Below are 17,223 nucleotides of genomic sequence, written 5' to 3' on the forward strand. Positions count from 1 at the left end.
GAAGGGTCCCAAATATCTGTCTTTTCCTCCCCCCCTCCCTGTCTTTGTCTCTTGTCTTGGTCTCTTTCTGTGTTGTGGACGTCCATGGGATTTGGGTTGACCCATTTATGCCACTAAGACTGCTGAATAATACCTCCTGTAAATCCGAGACCTTTGCTGCCATCTGTTACTATTGTAAAGACATCCTTAGAATGTATAAGTAAGCAATAGAAAGTGGATATTGAGACAGTAGATCTCAATCCCTAACCTTGACCCTTTTATCACCCCTAATCTTAACCTTAAAGCCAACCCAAATCCTAAACCTATTCTAATCTCTTACTCCCGACACTAATTTAACATTACTGTTAGATCTGCCGGTTGACCCCTCCCACAAAATGTTGTCATGGGTTAGCATGGTTTAATTATTTCATTCTTTGAATTATAAGGTTTTCTTTGTAATCGGCAGTTTAGTTCGAGGAAATGTTGCAATTTATGTGAGAACGTACTTATTAATTGAAATCAGGTTCAGTTATGTAATGTGCGACTCACAAGAAGTTCACACATTTACATCAAAGATATGTCCCTCTTCTATCCTCAGGGTGCCAACCGGATGAGAGGCCGCTTGGGAAGCATGGGGAGCTTTGAGAGAGTGAGTATTCCATAGTGAATGTGATAATTCCCAGAGCCTCTCTCTCGATGGTAGCAGTCGCTCTCGCTCACTCGCTCTCTCGCTCGCTTTCTTCCTTCCAATTCATCCCAAAGGTGTTCGATGGGGTTGAGGTCAGGGCTCTGTGCAGGCCAGTCAAGTTCTTCCACACCGATCTCGACAAACCATTTCTGTATGGACCTTGCTTTGTGCATGGGGGCATTGTCATGCTGAAACAGGAAAGGCCCTTCCCCAAACTGTTGCCACGAAGTTGGAAGCACAGAATCGTCTAGAATGTCATTGTATGCGGTAAAGTTAAGATTGACCTAAGGAACTAAGGGGCCTAGCCCTAAGCATGAAAAACAGCCCCAGACCATTACTCCACATCCACCAAACTTTACTGTTGGCACTATGCATTGGGGCAGGTAGCGTTCTCCTGGCATCCTCCAAACCCAGATTCGTCCGTCCGACTGCAAGATGGTGAAGCGTCATTCATCAATCCAGAAAACGCGTTTCCACTGCTCAAGAGTCCAATGGCAGCGAGCTTTACACCACTCCAGCCGACGCTTGGCATTGCGCATGGTGATCTTAGGCTTGTGTGCAGCTGCTCGGCCGTGGAAAGCCATTTCATGAAGCTCCCGACGAACAGTTCTTGTGCTGATGTTGCTTCCAGAGGCAGTTTGGAACTCGGTAGTGAGTGTTGCAACCGAAGACAGGCGATTTTTACGTGCTTCAGCACTCAACGGTCCCGTTCTGTGAGATTGTGTGGTCTACCACTTCGCGGCTGAGCAGTTGTTGCTCTTAGACGTTTACACTTCACAATAATAGCACTTACAGATGACTGGAGCAGCTGTAGCAGGTCAGAAATGTGATGATCTGACTTTCTAGTGCAAATGTTTGTCTATGGAGATTGCAGGGCTGTGCGCTCGATTTTATACACCTGTCAGCAACACGTGTGGCTGAAATAGCCGAATCCACTCATTTGAAGGGGTGTCCACATACTTTTGTATATACTGTATAGTGTATCTGTTGAAAAGCAACTGCTTGCTAAGGTTGGGTTTAGAATAAGGATAGGGATAGGGTAAGAACATCTTCAGATTTGTATGTAATATGGATCTCCATTGGCAGCAGCTACTCTTCCTGGGGTCCAGCAAAATTATGGCAGTTATACAATTTTAAAAACATTACAATACATTCACAGAAAGTCTGTTCTGAACTTGGGGACTATGAAGAGACCTCTGGTGGCATGTCTTGTCGGGTATGCATGGGTGTCCGAGCTGTGCTCCAGTAGTTCAAACAGACAGCTCAGTGCATTCAACATGTAAATACCTCTCATAAATACAAGTAGTGATGAAGTCAATCTCTCCTCCACTTGGAGCCAGGAGAGATTGACATGCATATTATTAATGTTAGCTCTGTGTGTACATCCAAGGGCCAGCTGTGCTGCGCTGTTCTGAGCCAATTGCAATTTTCCTAAGTCCCTTTTTGTGGCACCTGACCACACGATTGAACAATAGTCTAGGTTCGACAAAACTAGGGCCTGTAGGACCTGCCTTGTTGATAGTGCTGTTAAGAAGGTAGAGCAGCGCTTTATTATTGACAGACTTCTCCCCATCTTAGCTACTGTTGTATCGATATGTTTTGACCATGACAGTTTACAATCCAGGGTTACTCCAAGCAGTTTAGTCACCTCAACTTGCTCAATTTCCACATTTATTTATTACGAGATTTAGTTGAGGTTTAGTGAATGATTTGTCACAAATACAATGCTTTTAGTTTTATAAATATTTAGGACCAACTTATTCCTTGCCACCTGCTCTGAAACTAACTGCAGCTCTTTGTTAAGTGTTGCAGTGATTTCACTTGCTGTGGTAGCTGATGTGTATAGTGTTGAGTCATCCGCATAAATAAGACACACTGGCAAATAGTCCGGGTAGCCATTTGATTAGCTGTTCCGGTGTCTTATTGCTTGGGGGTAGAAGCTGTTAAGAACCTAGACTTGGCATCATCCACATAAATAAGACACACTGGCTTTACTCAAAGGTGCCCTGGGGAATTCCTGATTCTACCTGGATTATGTTGGAGAGGCTTCCATTAAAGAACACCCTCTGAGTTCTGTTAGACAGGTAAATCTTTATCCACAATATAGCAGGGAGTGTAAAGCCATAACACATACATTTTTCCTGCAGCAGGCTATAAACGATAATGTCAAAAGCTGAACTGAAGTTTAACAAAACAGCCCCCACAATCTTTTTAGCATCAATTTCTCTCAGCCAATCATCAGTCATTTGTGTAAGTGCTGTGCTTGTTGAATGTCCTTCCCTATAAGTGTGCTGAAAGTCTGTTGTCAATTTGTTTACTGTAAAATAGCATTGTAACTGGTCAAACAAACAATATTTTCAAAAAGTTTACTAAGGGTTGGTAACAGGCTGATTTGGTCGGCTATTTGAGCCAGTAAAGGGGACTTTACTATTCTTAGGTAGCATAATTACTTTTGCTTCTCTCCAGGCCTGGGGGCACACACTTTCTAGTAGGCTTAAATTGAAAATATGGCAAATAGGAGTGGCGATATCGTCCGCTATTATCCTCAGTATGTTTCCATCCAAGTTGTCAGACCCCGGTGGCTTGTCATTGTTGATAGACAACATTCATTCTTTCACCTCTTCCACACTCACTTTACGGAATTCAAAATTACAATGCTTGTCTTTCATAATTTGGTCAGATATACTTGGATGTCAGCATTTGTTGCTGGCATATCATGCCTAGGTTTGCTAATCTTGCCAATGAAAAAAAAACATTAAAGTAGTTGGAAATATCAGTAGGTTTTGTGATGAATGAGCCATCTGATTCAATTAATGATGTAGCTGAGTTTGACTTTTTCCCCAAAATGTCATTTAAGGTGCTCCAAAGCTTTTTACTCTCATTCTTTGTCATTTATCTTTGTTTCATTTTGTCACATGATTTCTCAATTTGCAATAGGTTTGTCAGTCGTTTGTGCAGCCAGAATTATTTGCCATTCCTTTTGCCTCATCCCTCTCAACTATAAACATTTTTAATTCCTCATCTCTCCACGGGGATTTAAGTTTTTACAGTCATTTTCTTAATGGGTGCATGCGTATTAGTAACTGGAATAAGCAATTTCAGAATTGTGTCAAGTGCAGCGTCTGTTTGTTACTCATTACACACCACGGACCAACAAATTTTATTTACATCAACAACATAGGAATCACTACAAAACTTATTGTATGACCTCCTATACACTATATTAGGCCCAGCCTTTGGAACTTTGGTTTTCCTAGATATGGCTACTATATTGTGATCACTACATCTGTTGGATCCGCCACCAGAGGTCTCTTCACTTTCCCCAAGTCCAGAACAGATTATGGGAGGCGCACAGTACTACATGGAACTCTATTCCACATCAGGTAACTTCTGCAAGCAGTAGAATCAGATTTAAAAAAACAGGTAAAAATACACCTTATGGAACAACTGGGCCTGTGAAGGGACACACACAAAGGTATAGACACATGCATATGCACACATTGTGATTTTGTTGTATGGTGGTATTAAACATTTTGTATTGTAGATAGGTAGTGGTGTAATAATGTTATATGATGTACTGTTTTATATGTAATGTCATTGTTTTAATATGTTTGGACCCAGGAAGAGTATCTGCTGCCTTGGCAGCAGCTAATGGGGATTCTTAATAAATACAAAATACGAGTACAATTACAAAATACTGCTTTAAAGCACAATTCTGCAGCATTAGTAAAGATGTGATCAATACATGTTGATGATTTCATTAATGTGTGCTGTTTGTAACTACCCTGTTTGGTTGACTGATAACCTGAACCAGGTTGCAGGCACTGGTTACAGTTTGAAGCTTTTACTTGAGTGGGCAGCTTGATGAAAGCCAGTCAATATTTAAATCACCCAGAATATATACCTCTCTGTTGATGTTACATACATTATCAAGCATTTCACAGGTTATCCAGAAACTGACTGTTAGCACTTGGTGGTCTATAGCATCTTCCCACAATAATGGGCTTTCGGTGAGGCAGATGAACCTGTAGCCATATTACTTCAACAGTATTTAACATGAGATCCTCTCTAAGGTTTACATGAATGTGGTTCTGAATATAAACAGCAAACCTCCACCATTGGCATTTCTGTCTTTTCTGTAAATGTTATAACCTTGTATTGCTACCACTGTATCGTCAAATGTATTATCTAAGTGAGATTCAGAGATAGTCAGAATATGAATGTCATCTGTTACTAGCAAAGTATTGATTTCATGAACCTTGTTTCTTAAGCTACATATGTTAACGTGTCTATTTTGTGCACTCTTCTTCTGGGATGCTAACTTGTTTTCATTGCTTTACTGGGAAGCTTAGCAGAAGTAGATATTCTCATGTTATTTATGTTAGTGCAGGGTGAGCTGCACAAAACGTCCTTCCTGCACACAGCACACTGTGCTAACAGTATATATCTGGTTCATAGGCACATGATTACTGCATACAATAGCTGTAGGATCAGCAAAGGCATTCAGGGCAGTTAGAGGGACATCATCTAGGTTACTTACATTGTCTACCAACTCCCCTGGTATAATGTACATTTGCTGAAGCATTATGACAACTCAGCGTCACAATGGTAGGGATTAAGTAAACTGGGCTTGGGTCATTGATAAGTAATTGTCTCAACACCACCTTATAATGCTGTGAAAGGATCCAGGAACCCAAATGATTTGGGGGGATCCCATCCTCCTTATAAAATGGGTTGTTTTGTTTCCAAAAGGTATCGAAATTGGCGACAAAATGTACACCCATTGATCTGCAATAATCACGTAGGCAGTTGTGAAGAGAAAGAATCCTGCTAAAGTGTTCAATGCCACGATTCAGAGAGGGCACAGGGCCAGATATGATGGGTATTTTATTAGTGTCTAGCAGAGAGTCAATCAGCTCTTTAAAATCCAGTTTCAACTGTTCAGAGCTTCCCTTCATAATGCCATTAAAACCCACATGGACTACGATAGAATCGATTTCCATGTCCTGATGTACTTTCGGGAGCAGCTTAGTAATGTAATTTACTCGAGCTCCTGGATAGGACTATCCAAATAGTGTTACCCTGTAAATCATAGTAGGACCACACACACACACACACACACACATATGAGATCTCACATGCCCCAGGAGTGTGAGTTAGTTTGCTTCATCCTGTAAAAACACCACAAGCTGTAAAACACAAGCGCATTTGTTACAGCGGGGACTGTGAAGCAACACAAACATATGCACACAAACACACAATAACATACGCACTATACACACATACACATGGATTCTGTGTTATAGATATGTGGTAGTAGAGTAGGGGCCTGATGGCACACACTTAATATGTTGTGAAATCTGTTGTAAATGTATTGTAATGTTTTTTTTTTAAATGTATAACTTACTTAATTTTGCTGGACCCCAGGAAGAGTAATGGGGATCCATAATAAATACAAATACCTACAACGAGGTCGCCTCTTTCGCTCACAGTCAACCCAGGACATGACATGGAAATATAGTATTACTCTTAACCCAGTAAACAAGACATTCGTTGGCATTCCCATTAGGTCCCTTTAAGGGTTTCAGCGAGACATTATCCCACTGACGTTCTGAGAACCTTCTAGGAACATTAATACATGACGTTAACCTCAGGAACATAATAGGACGTTCAGTACAGGTTGCGTTTTGGTCGCAGTATGACACTATAATAAGGTATTTTGATGTCCATTATGGAACATCATGAAATGGTTCCTATTGGGTTCTTATAGGTAGTTATCCATGGGACATTCATAGACTACAAGGGGACATTTCATGATTGTCAAGGGGACGTCGCATGATGGTCCCAAGGGAACTTTCTCTGGGGGACTTTTGTGTAGTCCCTGTAAGTTACCAGGATGTCATTGAGGACCATGTCAGGACCTTGTTTGTCCCGGGGACGTTCCCAAGGATGTTTTTGGACGGTCTTGGGACATTGTGTCATGGTACTCTGGAGGTTTTGTCAATCAATCAAATATATTTATAAAGCCCTTTTTACATCCGCAGATGTCATGAAGTGCTGTACAGAAACCCAGCCTAAACCCCAAACAGCAAGCAATGCAGATGTAGAAGCAGGGTGGCTAGGAAAAACTCCCTAGAAAGGCAGGAACCTAGGAATAAACCTAGAGAGCAACCAGGCTCTGAGGGGTGGCCAGTCCTCTTCTGGCTGTGCCGAGTGGAGATTATAACAGTACATGACCATTAAGGCCAGATTGTTCTCCAAGATGTTCAAACGTTCATAGATGACCAGCAGGGTCAAATAATAGTCTCAGTGGTTGTAGAGGGTGCAACAGGTCAGTACATCAGGAGTAAATGTCACTTGGCTTGAAAACCTCAGGTCTGGGACATGGTAGCACATCCAGTGAACAGTTCAGGGTTCCATAGCCGCAGGCAAAACAGTTTAAACTGGAGCAGCAGCTCGACCAGGTGGACTGGGGACCGCAAGGAGTAATCAGGTCAGGTAGTCCTGAGGCATGGTCCTAGGGCTCAGGTCCTCCGGGAGGGTAGGGAGAGAGAGAAAATTTGAGGGAGCATACTTAAATTCACACAGGACACCGGATAAGACAGGAGAATTACACCAAATATAACAGACTGACCCTAGCCCCCCCCCGGCACATAGACTATTGCAGCGTAGATACTGGAGGCTGAGACGGGACATCGGGAGACACTGTTGCCCCATCCGACGATACCCTCGGACAGGGCCAACCAGGCAGGATATAACCCCACCCACTTTGCCAAAGCACAGCCCCCACACCACTAGAGGGATATCAACAGACCACCAACCTACTACCCTGAGACAAGGCTGAGTATAGCCCACGAAGATCTCCTCCACCGCACGAGCCCGAGGGGGCGACAAACCGGACAGGAAGATCACATCAGTGACTCAACCCACTCAAGTGACGCACCCCTCCTAGGGACAACGTAGAAGAGCACTAGTAAGCCAGCGACTCAGCCCCCGTAATAGGGTCAGAGGCAGAGAATCCCAATGGAGAGATGGGAACCAGCCAGGCAGAGACCGCAAGGGCGGTTCGTCACACCAGTGCCTTTTCATTCACCTTCGCACCCCTGGCCCAGACTACACTCAATCATAGGACCTACTGAAGAGATGAATCTTCAGTAAAGACTGTAATGTCGAGACCCAGACTGGGTCTCACATGGATAGGCAGACCATTCCATAAAAATTGAGCTCTATAGGAGAAAGCCCTGCCTCCAACTGTTTGCTTAGAAATTCTAGGGACAGTAAGGACGTATTGTGACCATAGCGTACTTTTAGATATGTACGGCAGGACCAAATCAGAGACATAGGTAGGAGCAAGCCCATGTAATGCTTTGTAGGTTAGCAGTAGAGCCTTGAAATCAGCCCTAGCCTTAACAGGAAGGCAGCGTAGAGAGGCTAGCACTGGAGTAATATGATCAAGTCTAGTTCCCGGTTTTTCTCGGGGACATCCCAGAGGACGTTTTTAAGGATTTTCTTGGGATGTTGTGTCATGGTCCCCTGGAGTTTTTTTGTCATGTGAAGGTCCCAGGAGTCCCAAGCCATTTATAAGTAAAGTAATGAAATGGTATGGGAGTTTTAAGGTAAGTGGTACACTGTTCAGCTAAAATTGTGTACAAATCTTGAATCAATGACAATATAATTGTACCTCTGATTTCTCAACCTCTGGATTTGGGGTATGCTGATCTTTCTTCTGCGCCACAAAGTTTTAAAGTCCCCTACAGTCGTAGTCAAAAGTTTTGAGAATGACACAAATACTCATTTTCACGAAGTCTGCTGCCTCAGTTTTAATGTTGGCAATTTGCATATACTCCAGAATGTCATGAAGAGTGAACAGATTAATTGCAATTAATTGCAAAGTCCCTCTTTGCCATGAAAAAGAACTTAATCCCCCTAAAACATTTCCAATGCATTTCAGCCCTGCCAGAAAAAAGGACCAGCTGCCATCATGTCAGTGATTCTCTCATTAACAAAGGTGAGAGTGTTGACGAGGACAAGGCTGGAGATCACTCTGTCATGCTGATTGACTTAGAATAACAGACTGGAAGCTTTAAAAGAAGGGTGGTGCTTGAAATAATTGTTCTTCCTTTGTTAACTATGATTACCTGCAAGGAAACACGTGCCGTCATCATTGCTTTGCACAAAAAGGGCTTCACGGGCAAGGATATTGCTGCTAGTAAGATTGCACCTAAATCAACAATTTATCGGATCATCAAGAACTTCAAGGAGAGAGGTTCAATTGTTGTGAAGAAGACGTCAGGGCGCCCAAGAAAGTCCAGCAAGCGCCAGGACGTCTCCTAAAGTTGATTCAGCTGTGGGATCGGGGCACCACCAGTGCAGAGCTTGCTCAGGAATGGCAGCAGGCAGGTGTGAGTGCATCTGCACGCACAGTGAGGTGAATACTTTTGGAGGATGGCCTAGTGTCAAGAAGGGCAGCAAAGAAACCACTTCTCTCCAGGAATAACATCAGGGACAGACTGATATTCTGCAAAAGGTACAGGGATTGGACTGCTGAGGACTGGGGTAAAGTCATTTTCTCTGATGAATCCCCTTTCCGATTGTTTGGGGCATCCGGAAAACACCTTGTCCGGAGAAGACAAGGTGAGCGCTACCATCAGTCCTGTGTCATGCCAACAGTAAAGCATCCTGAAACCATTCATGTGTGGGGTTGCTTCTCAGCCAAGGGAGTGGGCTCACTCACAATTTTGCCTAAGAACACACCCATGAATAAAGAATGGTACCAACACATTCTCCGAGAGCAACTTCTCCCAACCATCCAAGAACAGTTTGGTGACGACCAATGCCATTTCCAGCATGATGGAGCACCTTGCCATAAGGCAAAAGTGATAACGAAGTGGCTCGGGGAACAAAACATCGAAATGTTGGTCCATGGTCAGGAAACTCCCCAGACCTTAATCCCATTGAGAACTTGTGGTCGATCCTCAAGAGGCGGGTGGACAAACAAAAACCCACAAATTCTGACAAACTCCAAGCATTGATTATGCAAGAATGGGCTGCCATCAGTCAGGATGTGGCCCAGAAGTTAATTGACAGCATGCCAGGGCGGATTGCAGAGGTCTTGAAAAAGAAGGGTCAACACTGCAAATATTGACTCTTTGCATAAACTTAATTGTCAATAAAAGCCTTTGCAACTTATGGAATGCTTGTAATTATACTTCAGTATGCCATAGTAACATCTGACAAAAATATCTCATAACACTGAAGCAGCGAACTTTGTGAAGACCAATACTTGTAATTCTCAAAACTTTTGACCATGACTGTACACATTCATTACCTATAATACATCTCTGTACTTAGTAGCAACGTGTATGCCCCGCCCACTTGAGGATCTGTCTTTTTCAGCCATCTATTTCCTGTGTTTGAGGGGTGAAACATTTCGCTGGATTGATTGCTTTCATTTAGCTCCTGCTTGTGCCTGTCGTCTTTCCCCCGTTAACATTACGACCTACATTTTTGTAATGACATGTCAAACACACCCCGTCTTTCCGTTGAATCTATAAGAATGCTAAAGCTTTGTCATCATCATCATCACCACTCTGTCTCCACCAGGCGGACGACTCTCCCGGCAACTCCCCGCCAGGCACACCCCCTGGGTTCCCTGACGACAATCCGGACGCCCCCCAGTTCCGGCGGCGTGCCCACACCTTCAGCCACCCGCCTGTGAAGAAGCGTATCTCGTTCAATGACGCGCCCACCCAGTGGGGCCAGCAGGGGGTCACTGGTACCCACAGCAAGGCCCCGCTCCGCAGGCAGCAGTCTGTCAACCCTGAACTGCTGCAGAGCAGGTAAACATACCCACTGAACACAACATGACCCAACAGGACATGACACACACCACACAAACAAACACACACACTCAATGCAATACACTTCACTTCCTGTTATCCCGATGTCACTTCCTCTCCACGTGACTAGAAGGAGATAAAGATGGATGAGACAGATTGTCATAAAAGTGCAATTGGACAGTACCCCGACTGTTTAATTTGGTTCTATTTCAATTACTTGTTCGGTCTCTCACTTATTGATAGTGTTCCCTTTTAGGGGCGGAGTCTAGGAAGATCCAATTACACAATGTCTGTCGTAGACCGACAGGAGTGACAGCCAATAGTGGACCACACTTCCATATAAGGGGCCGTAGTCCGCTCCTATCTTTTTTATTTATTCATATATATATATATATATATGTGTGTGTGTGTGTGTGTGTGTGTGTGGTCCTCTGTAGCTCAATTGGTAGAGCATGGCGCTTGTAACGCCAGGGTAGTGTGTTCGATCCCCGGGACCACCCATACGTAAAAATGTATGCGCACATGACTGTAAGTCGCTTTGGATAAAAGCGTCTGCTAAATGGCATATTATTATTATATTATTATTATACTATATGTGTGTGTGTGTGTATGTGTGTGTGTGTGTATATATATATGTGTGTGTGTGTGTATATATATGTGTATATATAGTGCCTTCGGAAAGTATTCAGACCCCTTGACTTTTTCCACGTTACATTAGACTTATTCTAAAATGATTAAATTAAATCCTCTGCAATCTACACACAATACCCCATAATGACAGTAGAAACAGGTTTAAAAAAAATTTCACAAATGTATTTCATATTAAAAACAGAAATACCTTATTTACATAAGTGTTCAGACCCTTTGAAACTCTAAATTGAGCTCAGGTGCCTCCTGTTTCCATTGATAAGCTTTGATGTTTCTACAACTTGATTGGAGTCCACCTGTGGGAAATTCAATTGATTGGACATCATTTGGAAAGGCACACACCTGTCTATATAAGGTCCCACTGTTGACAGTGCATGTCAGAGCAAAAACCAAGCCATGAGGTCAAAGGAATTGTCCGTAGAGCATCGAAACAAGATTGTGTCGAGGCACAGATCTGCAGCATTGAAGGTCCCCAAGAACATAGTGGCCTCCATCATTCTTAAATGGAAGAAGTTTGGAACCACTAAATCAAAATAATACGAAATAAAAGTAACAAACAATTAAAGAGCAGCAGTAAAATAACAATAGCGAGGCTATATGCAGGGGGTACCAGTACCGAGTCAATGTGCGGGGGAACCGGTTAGTCGAGGTAATTAAGGTAATATGTACATGTATTGAGGTAATATGTACACGGAGCAGGTTTTCATCAAGGATCTCTCTGTACTTTGCTACATTCATCTTTGCCTCGATCCTGACTAGTCTCCCAGTCCCTGCCTCTGAAAAACACCCCCACAGCATGATGCTGCCACCACCATGCTTCACTGTAGGGATGGTGCCAGGTTTACTCCAGATGTGACGCTTTGCATTCAGGTCAAAGAGTTCAATCTTGGTTTCATCAGGCCATAGAATCTTGTTTCTCGTGGTCTGAGAGTCTTTAGGTGCCTTTTGGCAAACTCCAAGCGGGCTGTCATGTGCCTTTTACTGAGGAGTGACTTCCATCTAGCCACTCTACCGTAAAGGCCTGATTGGTGGAGCGCTGTAGAGATGGTTGTCCTTCTGGAAGTTTCTCCCATCTCCACGGTTCTCCCATCTCCACAGAGGAACTCTAGAGCTCAGAGTGACCATTGGGTTCTTCTTCACCTCCCTGACCAAGGCCCTTCTCCCCCGATTGCTCAGTTTGGCTGGGCGGCCAGCTCTAAGAAGAGTCTTGGTGGTTCCAAACTTCTTCCATTTAAGAATGATGGAGGCCACTGTGTTCTTGGGGACCTTCAATGATGCAGAAATGTGTTGGTACCTTTCTCCAGATCCGTGCCACGACACAATCCTGTCTCGGAGCTCTACGGACAATTCCTTCAACATGGCTTGGTTTTTGCTCTGGTCAACTGTAGTACCAAGTACTAAGTCATGTTTTGCAGAGGGGTCAAATACTTATTTCCCTCATTAAAATGCAAATACATTTATAACATCTTTGACATGCGTTTAAAAAAATATATATATATTATTCTGTCTCTCACTGTTCAAATAAACCTACCATTAAAATTATAAACTGATCATTTCTTTGTCAGTGGGCAAACTTACAAAATCAGCAGGGGATCAAATACTTTTTTCCCTCACTGTAGTTGTAATCTGTATAAAGGCAAAAAGGCCATTTTTGAACAAAGGATGAGCCTTTTTTAATAATCTACTAGAGAACCATTTTGGGTTTAAGTATAATTTATGTATGAGTGAAACTTTTAGTGAGAGGTTTAAAGCTTTAATATTTAATAATTTTAGCCCCCCAAACTCATATTCCTTATATAAATAGGCACGTTTTATTTTGTCTGGCGTAGCATTCCAAATAAAATAAAATATTGTTTGCTCATATAATTAAAAAAATGAGTTGTCTGGAGTAGACAGCACCATTAGTAAGTAAGTAAACTGTGATAGGACCAATGTGATTTTTCCATAAATAGACAAGTATTTACCTCACCATGGTTGCAGAATCGTATCTATTTTTGCAAACTTTCTATTGAAATTGATTGTGGTAAGTTCATTAATATTTTTTGAGATATGAATACCAAGTATGTCTACTTCACCATCCGCCAATTTTATTGGTAAACTACAAGGTAGTGTAAACACTGTCTTTAACAATCCTATATGTTATATGGTACACTTGTCATAATTAGGTTTTAGTCCAGAGATATGAAGAACTTGATCAAGAACTTAAATGAGACTGTGCAGGGTTCCAGATTGCCGATTTAAGAAATGGAGTCATCGGCATACATTGACACTTTTGTTTTTATCCTTTGGATTTCTAACCCATTGATCTTATAGTTGGATAACATTTTTTAATAGCTAGCATTTCAATGGCCATAATAAATAGAAATGGAGACAACGGATAGCCTTGTTTTACTCGTCTTAAAAGCTCAATACTTTCCACTCCTATCACTTTTTTTGTCTTGCTTACGGATTCGATTAAGATCCTCTAATCTCCTCAGTTATCGACTTCGACCTCTGCTCTCCTCCTTACCTGTTCACAGGTGGACTGTCAAGGACTCCGCTGCCGAGCATAGGACAGCAGCTTCTCGTCGAGAGGATTGAGCTCACACGCTAATTCTCTGTCGCTCACTCAGCTAGCGCCACATAGCTAGCTCTCACCCTACCAGCCCATTTAGCTACCTGCTTCGTGCTGCTTATTCCCACCAAGGTCGAAGAAAGGGAACTTGAGATTTGGTTAACCTCACTGAACTAACCAAGCTAGCTAATGAAGAACACACATTATCTTCAGCTAGCAGTGTGCTTACTATAGATAGGCTACTAACCCTCAACGTGTACGCTAGCTAGCTAAACAACAGGACTAGCTAGCTACACAGCTAAGCATCAACGAAAGCGCACAACTAAATCTAGCTCCTTCGCTAGCTCTCTCTACCTACACGGTAGTGTTCTTCTCTCTCCTAGCTTACCAGCGCCCTCGCTGGCTAAGCTGACCGGTCCTACCTTCTGATACTGTGGTCTTGAGGGCCTTCTAGCCTGTAGAGCAACTCCACCTTGCGGGTGCACTCTGGCTTACCGGTGCCATTTACCACAGTTTTGTAGCCCACTCCACGGAGTCATACCTACCGCTTCCCCTTGCCGGGATGACCCGAGCCAGGCACCCGAGCCCCATCTATGCCCCTGCGGCTCTCGCATTTTAGAGAAAGACTCCCATCCTCTCTGCTTTGCCTGTTGGGGACATGAGCATGCTTGAGAGACAGTCGACTACCCAGAATCTTGTCTGCACTGCAGCACACTGTCTAAGAAAAAAAGTCTGCTCCTGCTCTGGGCACCCACGCCTCCGAACCAACCCCCAGGGTAGGGGTCAAGCGCTCATCTGTAACCAGCTGGGCGGAGGTGATGGATAACCTTGATTTTCTTCCCTCATTTACCGAAGACACAATCTTGGCAGAGGGGCCGATGACGAGGCTCATGCTATAGTAGCCTCTCCATTCTTTAGCCTAAGGAAGCTGCAAGTGAGGGGGAGCACCCGCTTCCTCCCTCACAAGCACCTGCACCTGTCCCCAGGTGCCTCGCCAAGGGCACAACTGGTGACGAGGTTGCCAATCCCCTCCGGGATCACACGCTCATCGACATCTGCAAGAGAGCTGCGGCCAAATTCGGCATCGAGTGGCCCAATGCCCTGCCAAACCGAGGGAGAGGCAGGAATTTGTACGACGGCCCGACCAAACCTAGCATTCCGGTGGTCGCATCTTGCCTAAGGAAGGCAAAATGGTCCCTGGAAAAGCCTTTTTCCAGTAGACTAACCCCTAGTGGCCCCTATGGACATGTCTGGTTTCCATAAGCCCACCTCCGGTGGAGCCCCAGTTTGCTAACTACCTGAACCACTCACACAGTGCATCCCTGTCGGTTAACACCGCCCTCCCGGACAAGATGGGACACTTTTCCGCCATCATTTGTCATAAGATGTACAGAACCGCAGCCCATTCGGTCAGAGCACCTAACGTATCCGATTTCCTCTCACACAGCTGCTTGAAAAACATGGCAAGTCAACGCACAGCCGACCCTGCTATGTGAGAGGAAATCTGTGTCATCATGAGCTGTACCATGAGCCTTGCGGTAGTAGGAGAGAGGTCCCTTTGGCTGGCCTTGGCCAGTCTTATGTTCAGGGAAAGGTCAGGCCTCTTGGATCTCCCTATTACACCCAGTGGGTTGTTTGGGCCATCTATCACTGACATGCATCAGAAACGCAAAATCCATAGGACGGAGGAGGAACATTTCGACTTCTGCATACACCGCAGACCCAGGCCCTACCCTCTCTCCAGTTCAGTGTAGACATCTCTACCCATCCGTTGATAAAACGTAGGTACCACTAGACGCTACACTTAGTGTCGTACTAATATGGCATGGTGGCTTCAAAGGGTTATACCTCTGTTACAGATCTTCCGCTCTGCTACCCAATATGTGCATTCTTGCCATAACTGATACAATCGTCTCTCCACCGTGGGAGAACCTAGCTGTCATTAACTGGCTCATTTGGGTGCAGGAGTAATAGCCTACAATGAGGATACACTCAGTCGAGGATACAAGCACAGTCAACATCACATAATGTCACGTAAGTGGCTCCATATTTCAACGAGAGCTTTGCAAACTCTTGGCATTCTCTCAACCAGCTTCATGAGGAATGCTTTTTCAACAGTCTTGAAGGAGTTCCCACATATGCTGAGTACTTGTTGGCTGCTTTTCCTTCACTCTGTGGTCCAACATCCCAAACCATCTCAATTGGGTTGATGTCGGGTGATTGTGGAGGCCAGGTCATCTGACGCAGCACTCCATCACTCTCCTTCTTGGTCAAATAGCCATTACACAGCCTGGAGGTGTGTTTTGGGTCATTGTCCTGTTGAAAAACAAATTATAGTCCCACTAAGCGCAAAGCAGATGAGATGGCGTATCGCTGCAGAATGTTGTGGTAGCCATGCTGGTTAAGTGTGCCTTGAATTCTAAATAAATTACTGACAGTGTCACCAGCAAAACACCCCCACAGCATCACACCTCCTCCTCCATGCTTCACGGAACCACACATGTGAAGATCATCCGTTCACCTACACTGCATCTCACAAAGACACAGCTGGAACCAAAAATCTCAAATTTCGACTCCAGACCAAAGGACAAATTTCCACCGGCCTAATGTCCATTGCTCGTGTTTCTTGGCCCAAGCAAATCTCTTCTTCTTATTGGTGTCATTTAGTAGTGATTTCTTTGCAGCAATTCGACCATGAAGGCCTGATTCACACAGTCTCCCCTGAACAGTTGATGTTGAGATGTGTTTGTTACTTGAACTCTGTGTAGCATTTACTTGAGCTGCAATTTCTGAGGCTGATAACTCTAATGAACTTATCCTCTGCAGCAGAGTTAACTCTGGGTCTTCCATTCCTGTGGCGGTCCTCATGAGAGCCAGTTTCATCATATCGCCTGATGGTTTTTGCGACTGCACTTGAAGAAACTTTCAAAGTTCTTGAAATGTTCCGTATTGACTGACTCATGTTTTAAAGTAATGATGGACTGTCGTTTCTCTTTGCTTATTTGAGCTGTTCTTGCATTAATATGGACTTGGTATTTTACCAAATAGGGCTATCTTCTGAATACCACCCCTACATTGTCACAACACAACTGATTGGCTCAAACGCATTAAGAAGGAAATAAATTCCACAAATTAACTTATGTAGGCACACCTGTTAATTGAAATGCATTCCAGGTGACTACTGCATGAAGCTGGTTGAGAGAATGCCAAGAGTGTGCAAAGCTGTCATCAAGGCAAAGGGTGGCTATTTGAAGAATCTCAAATATAAAATATATTTTGAATTGTTTAACACTTTTATGGTTACTTCATGATTCCATATGTGTTATTTCATCGTTTTGATGTCTTCCCTATTATTCTACAATGTAGAAAATAGTAAAAAATAAAGAAAAACCCTTGAATGAGTAGGTGTTATAAAACTTTTGACCGGTAGTGTATGTGGCCAACCGTGGCATTCAAACAAGGTTGCAATGAAAGCTAATCGGACTGTAGCGACTGTGTTGGCATCAAAATCCGGG

The 17,223-nt window shown here is 43.7% G+C and overlaps 1 protein-coding gene across 1 annotated transcript in view; it reads left to right on the forward strand.

Annotated features, from left to right (window-relative positions):
- The window catches only part of LOC311143738 (TBC1 domain family member 4-like), a 144,724-nt gene that overhangs the window by 64,201 nt on the left and 63,300 nt on the right, over positions 1-17,223 (forward strand). Inside the window, exons 11-12 of the mRNA XM_084179613.1 lie at positions 578-628; positions 10,271-10,506. Of these exons, the coding sequence (XP_084035739.1) occupies positions 578-628; positions 10,271-10,506 (287 nt within the window). The remainder of the gene's footprint in view (positions 1-577; positions 629-10,270; positions 10,507-17,223) is intronic.

The sequence above is a fragment of the Coregonus lavaretus genome (assembly GCF_964263955.1).
Source record: "Coregonus lavaretus genome assembly, chromosome: 16".
Lineage (NCBI taxonomy): Eukaryota > Metazoa > Chordata > Actinopteri > Salmoniformes > Salmonidae > Coregonus > Coregonus lavaretus.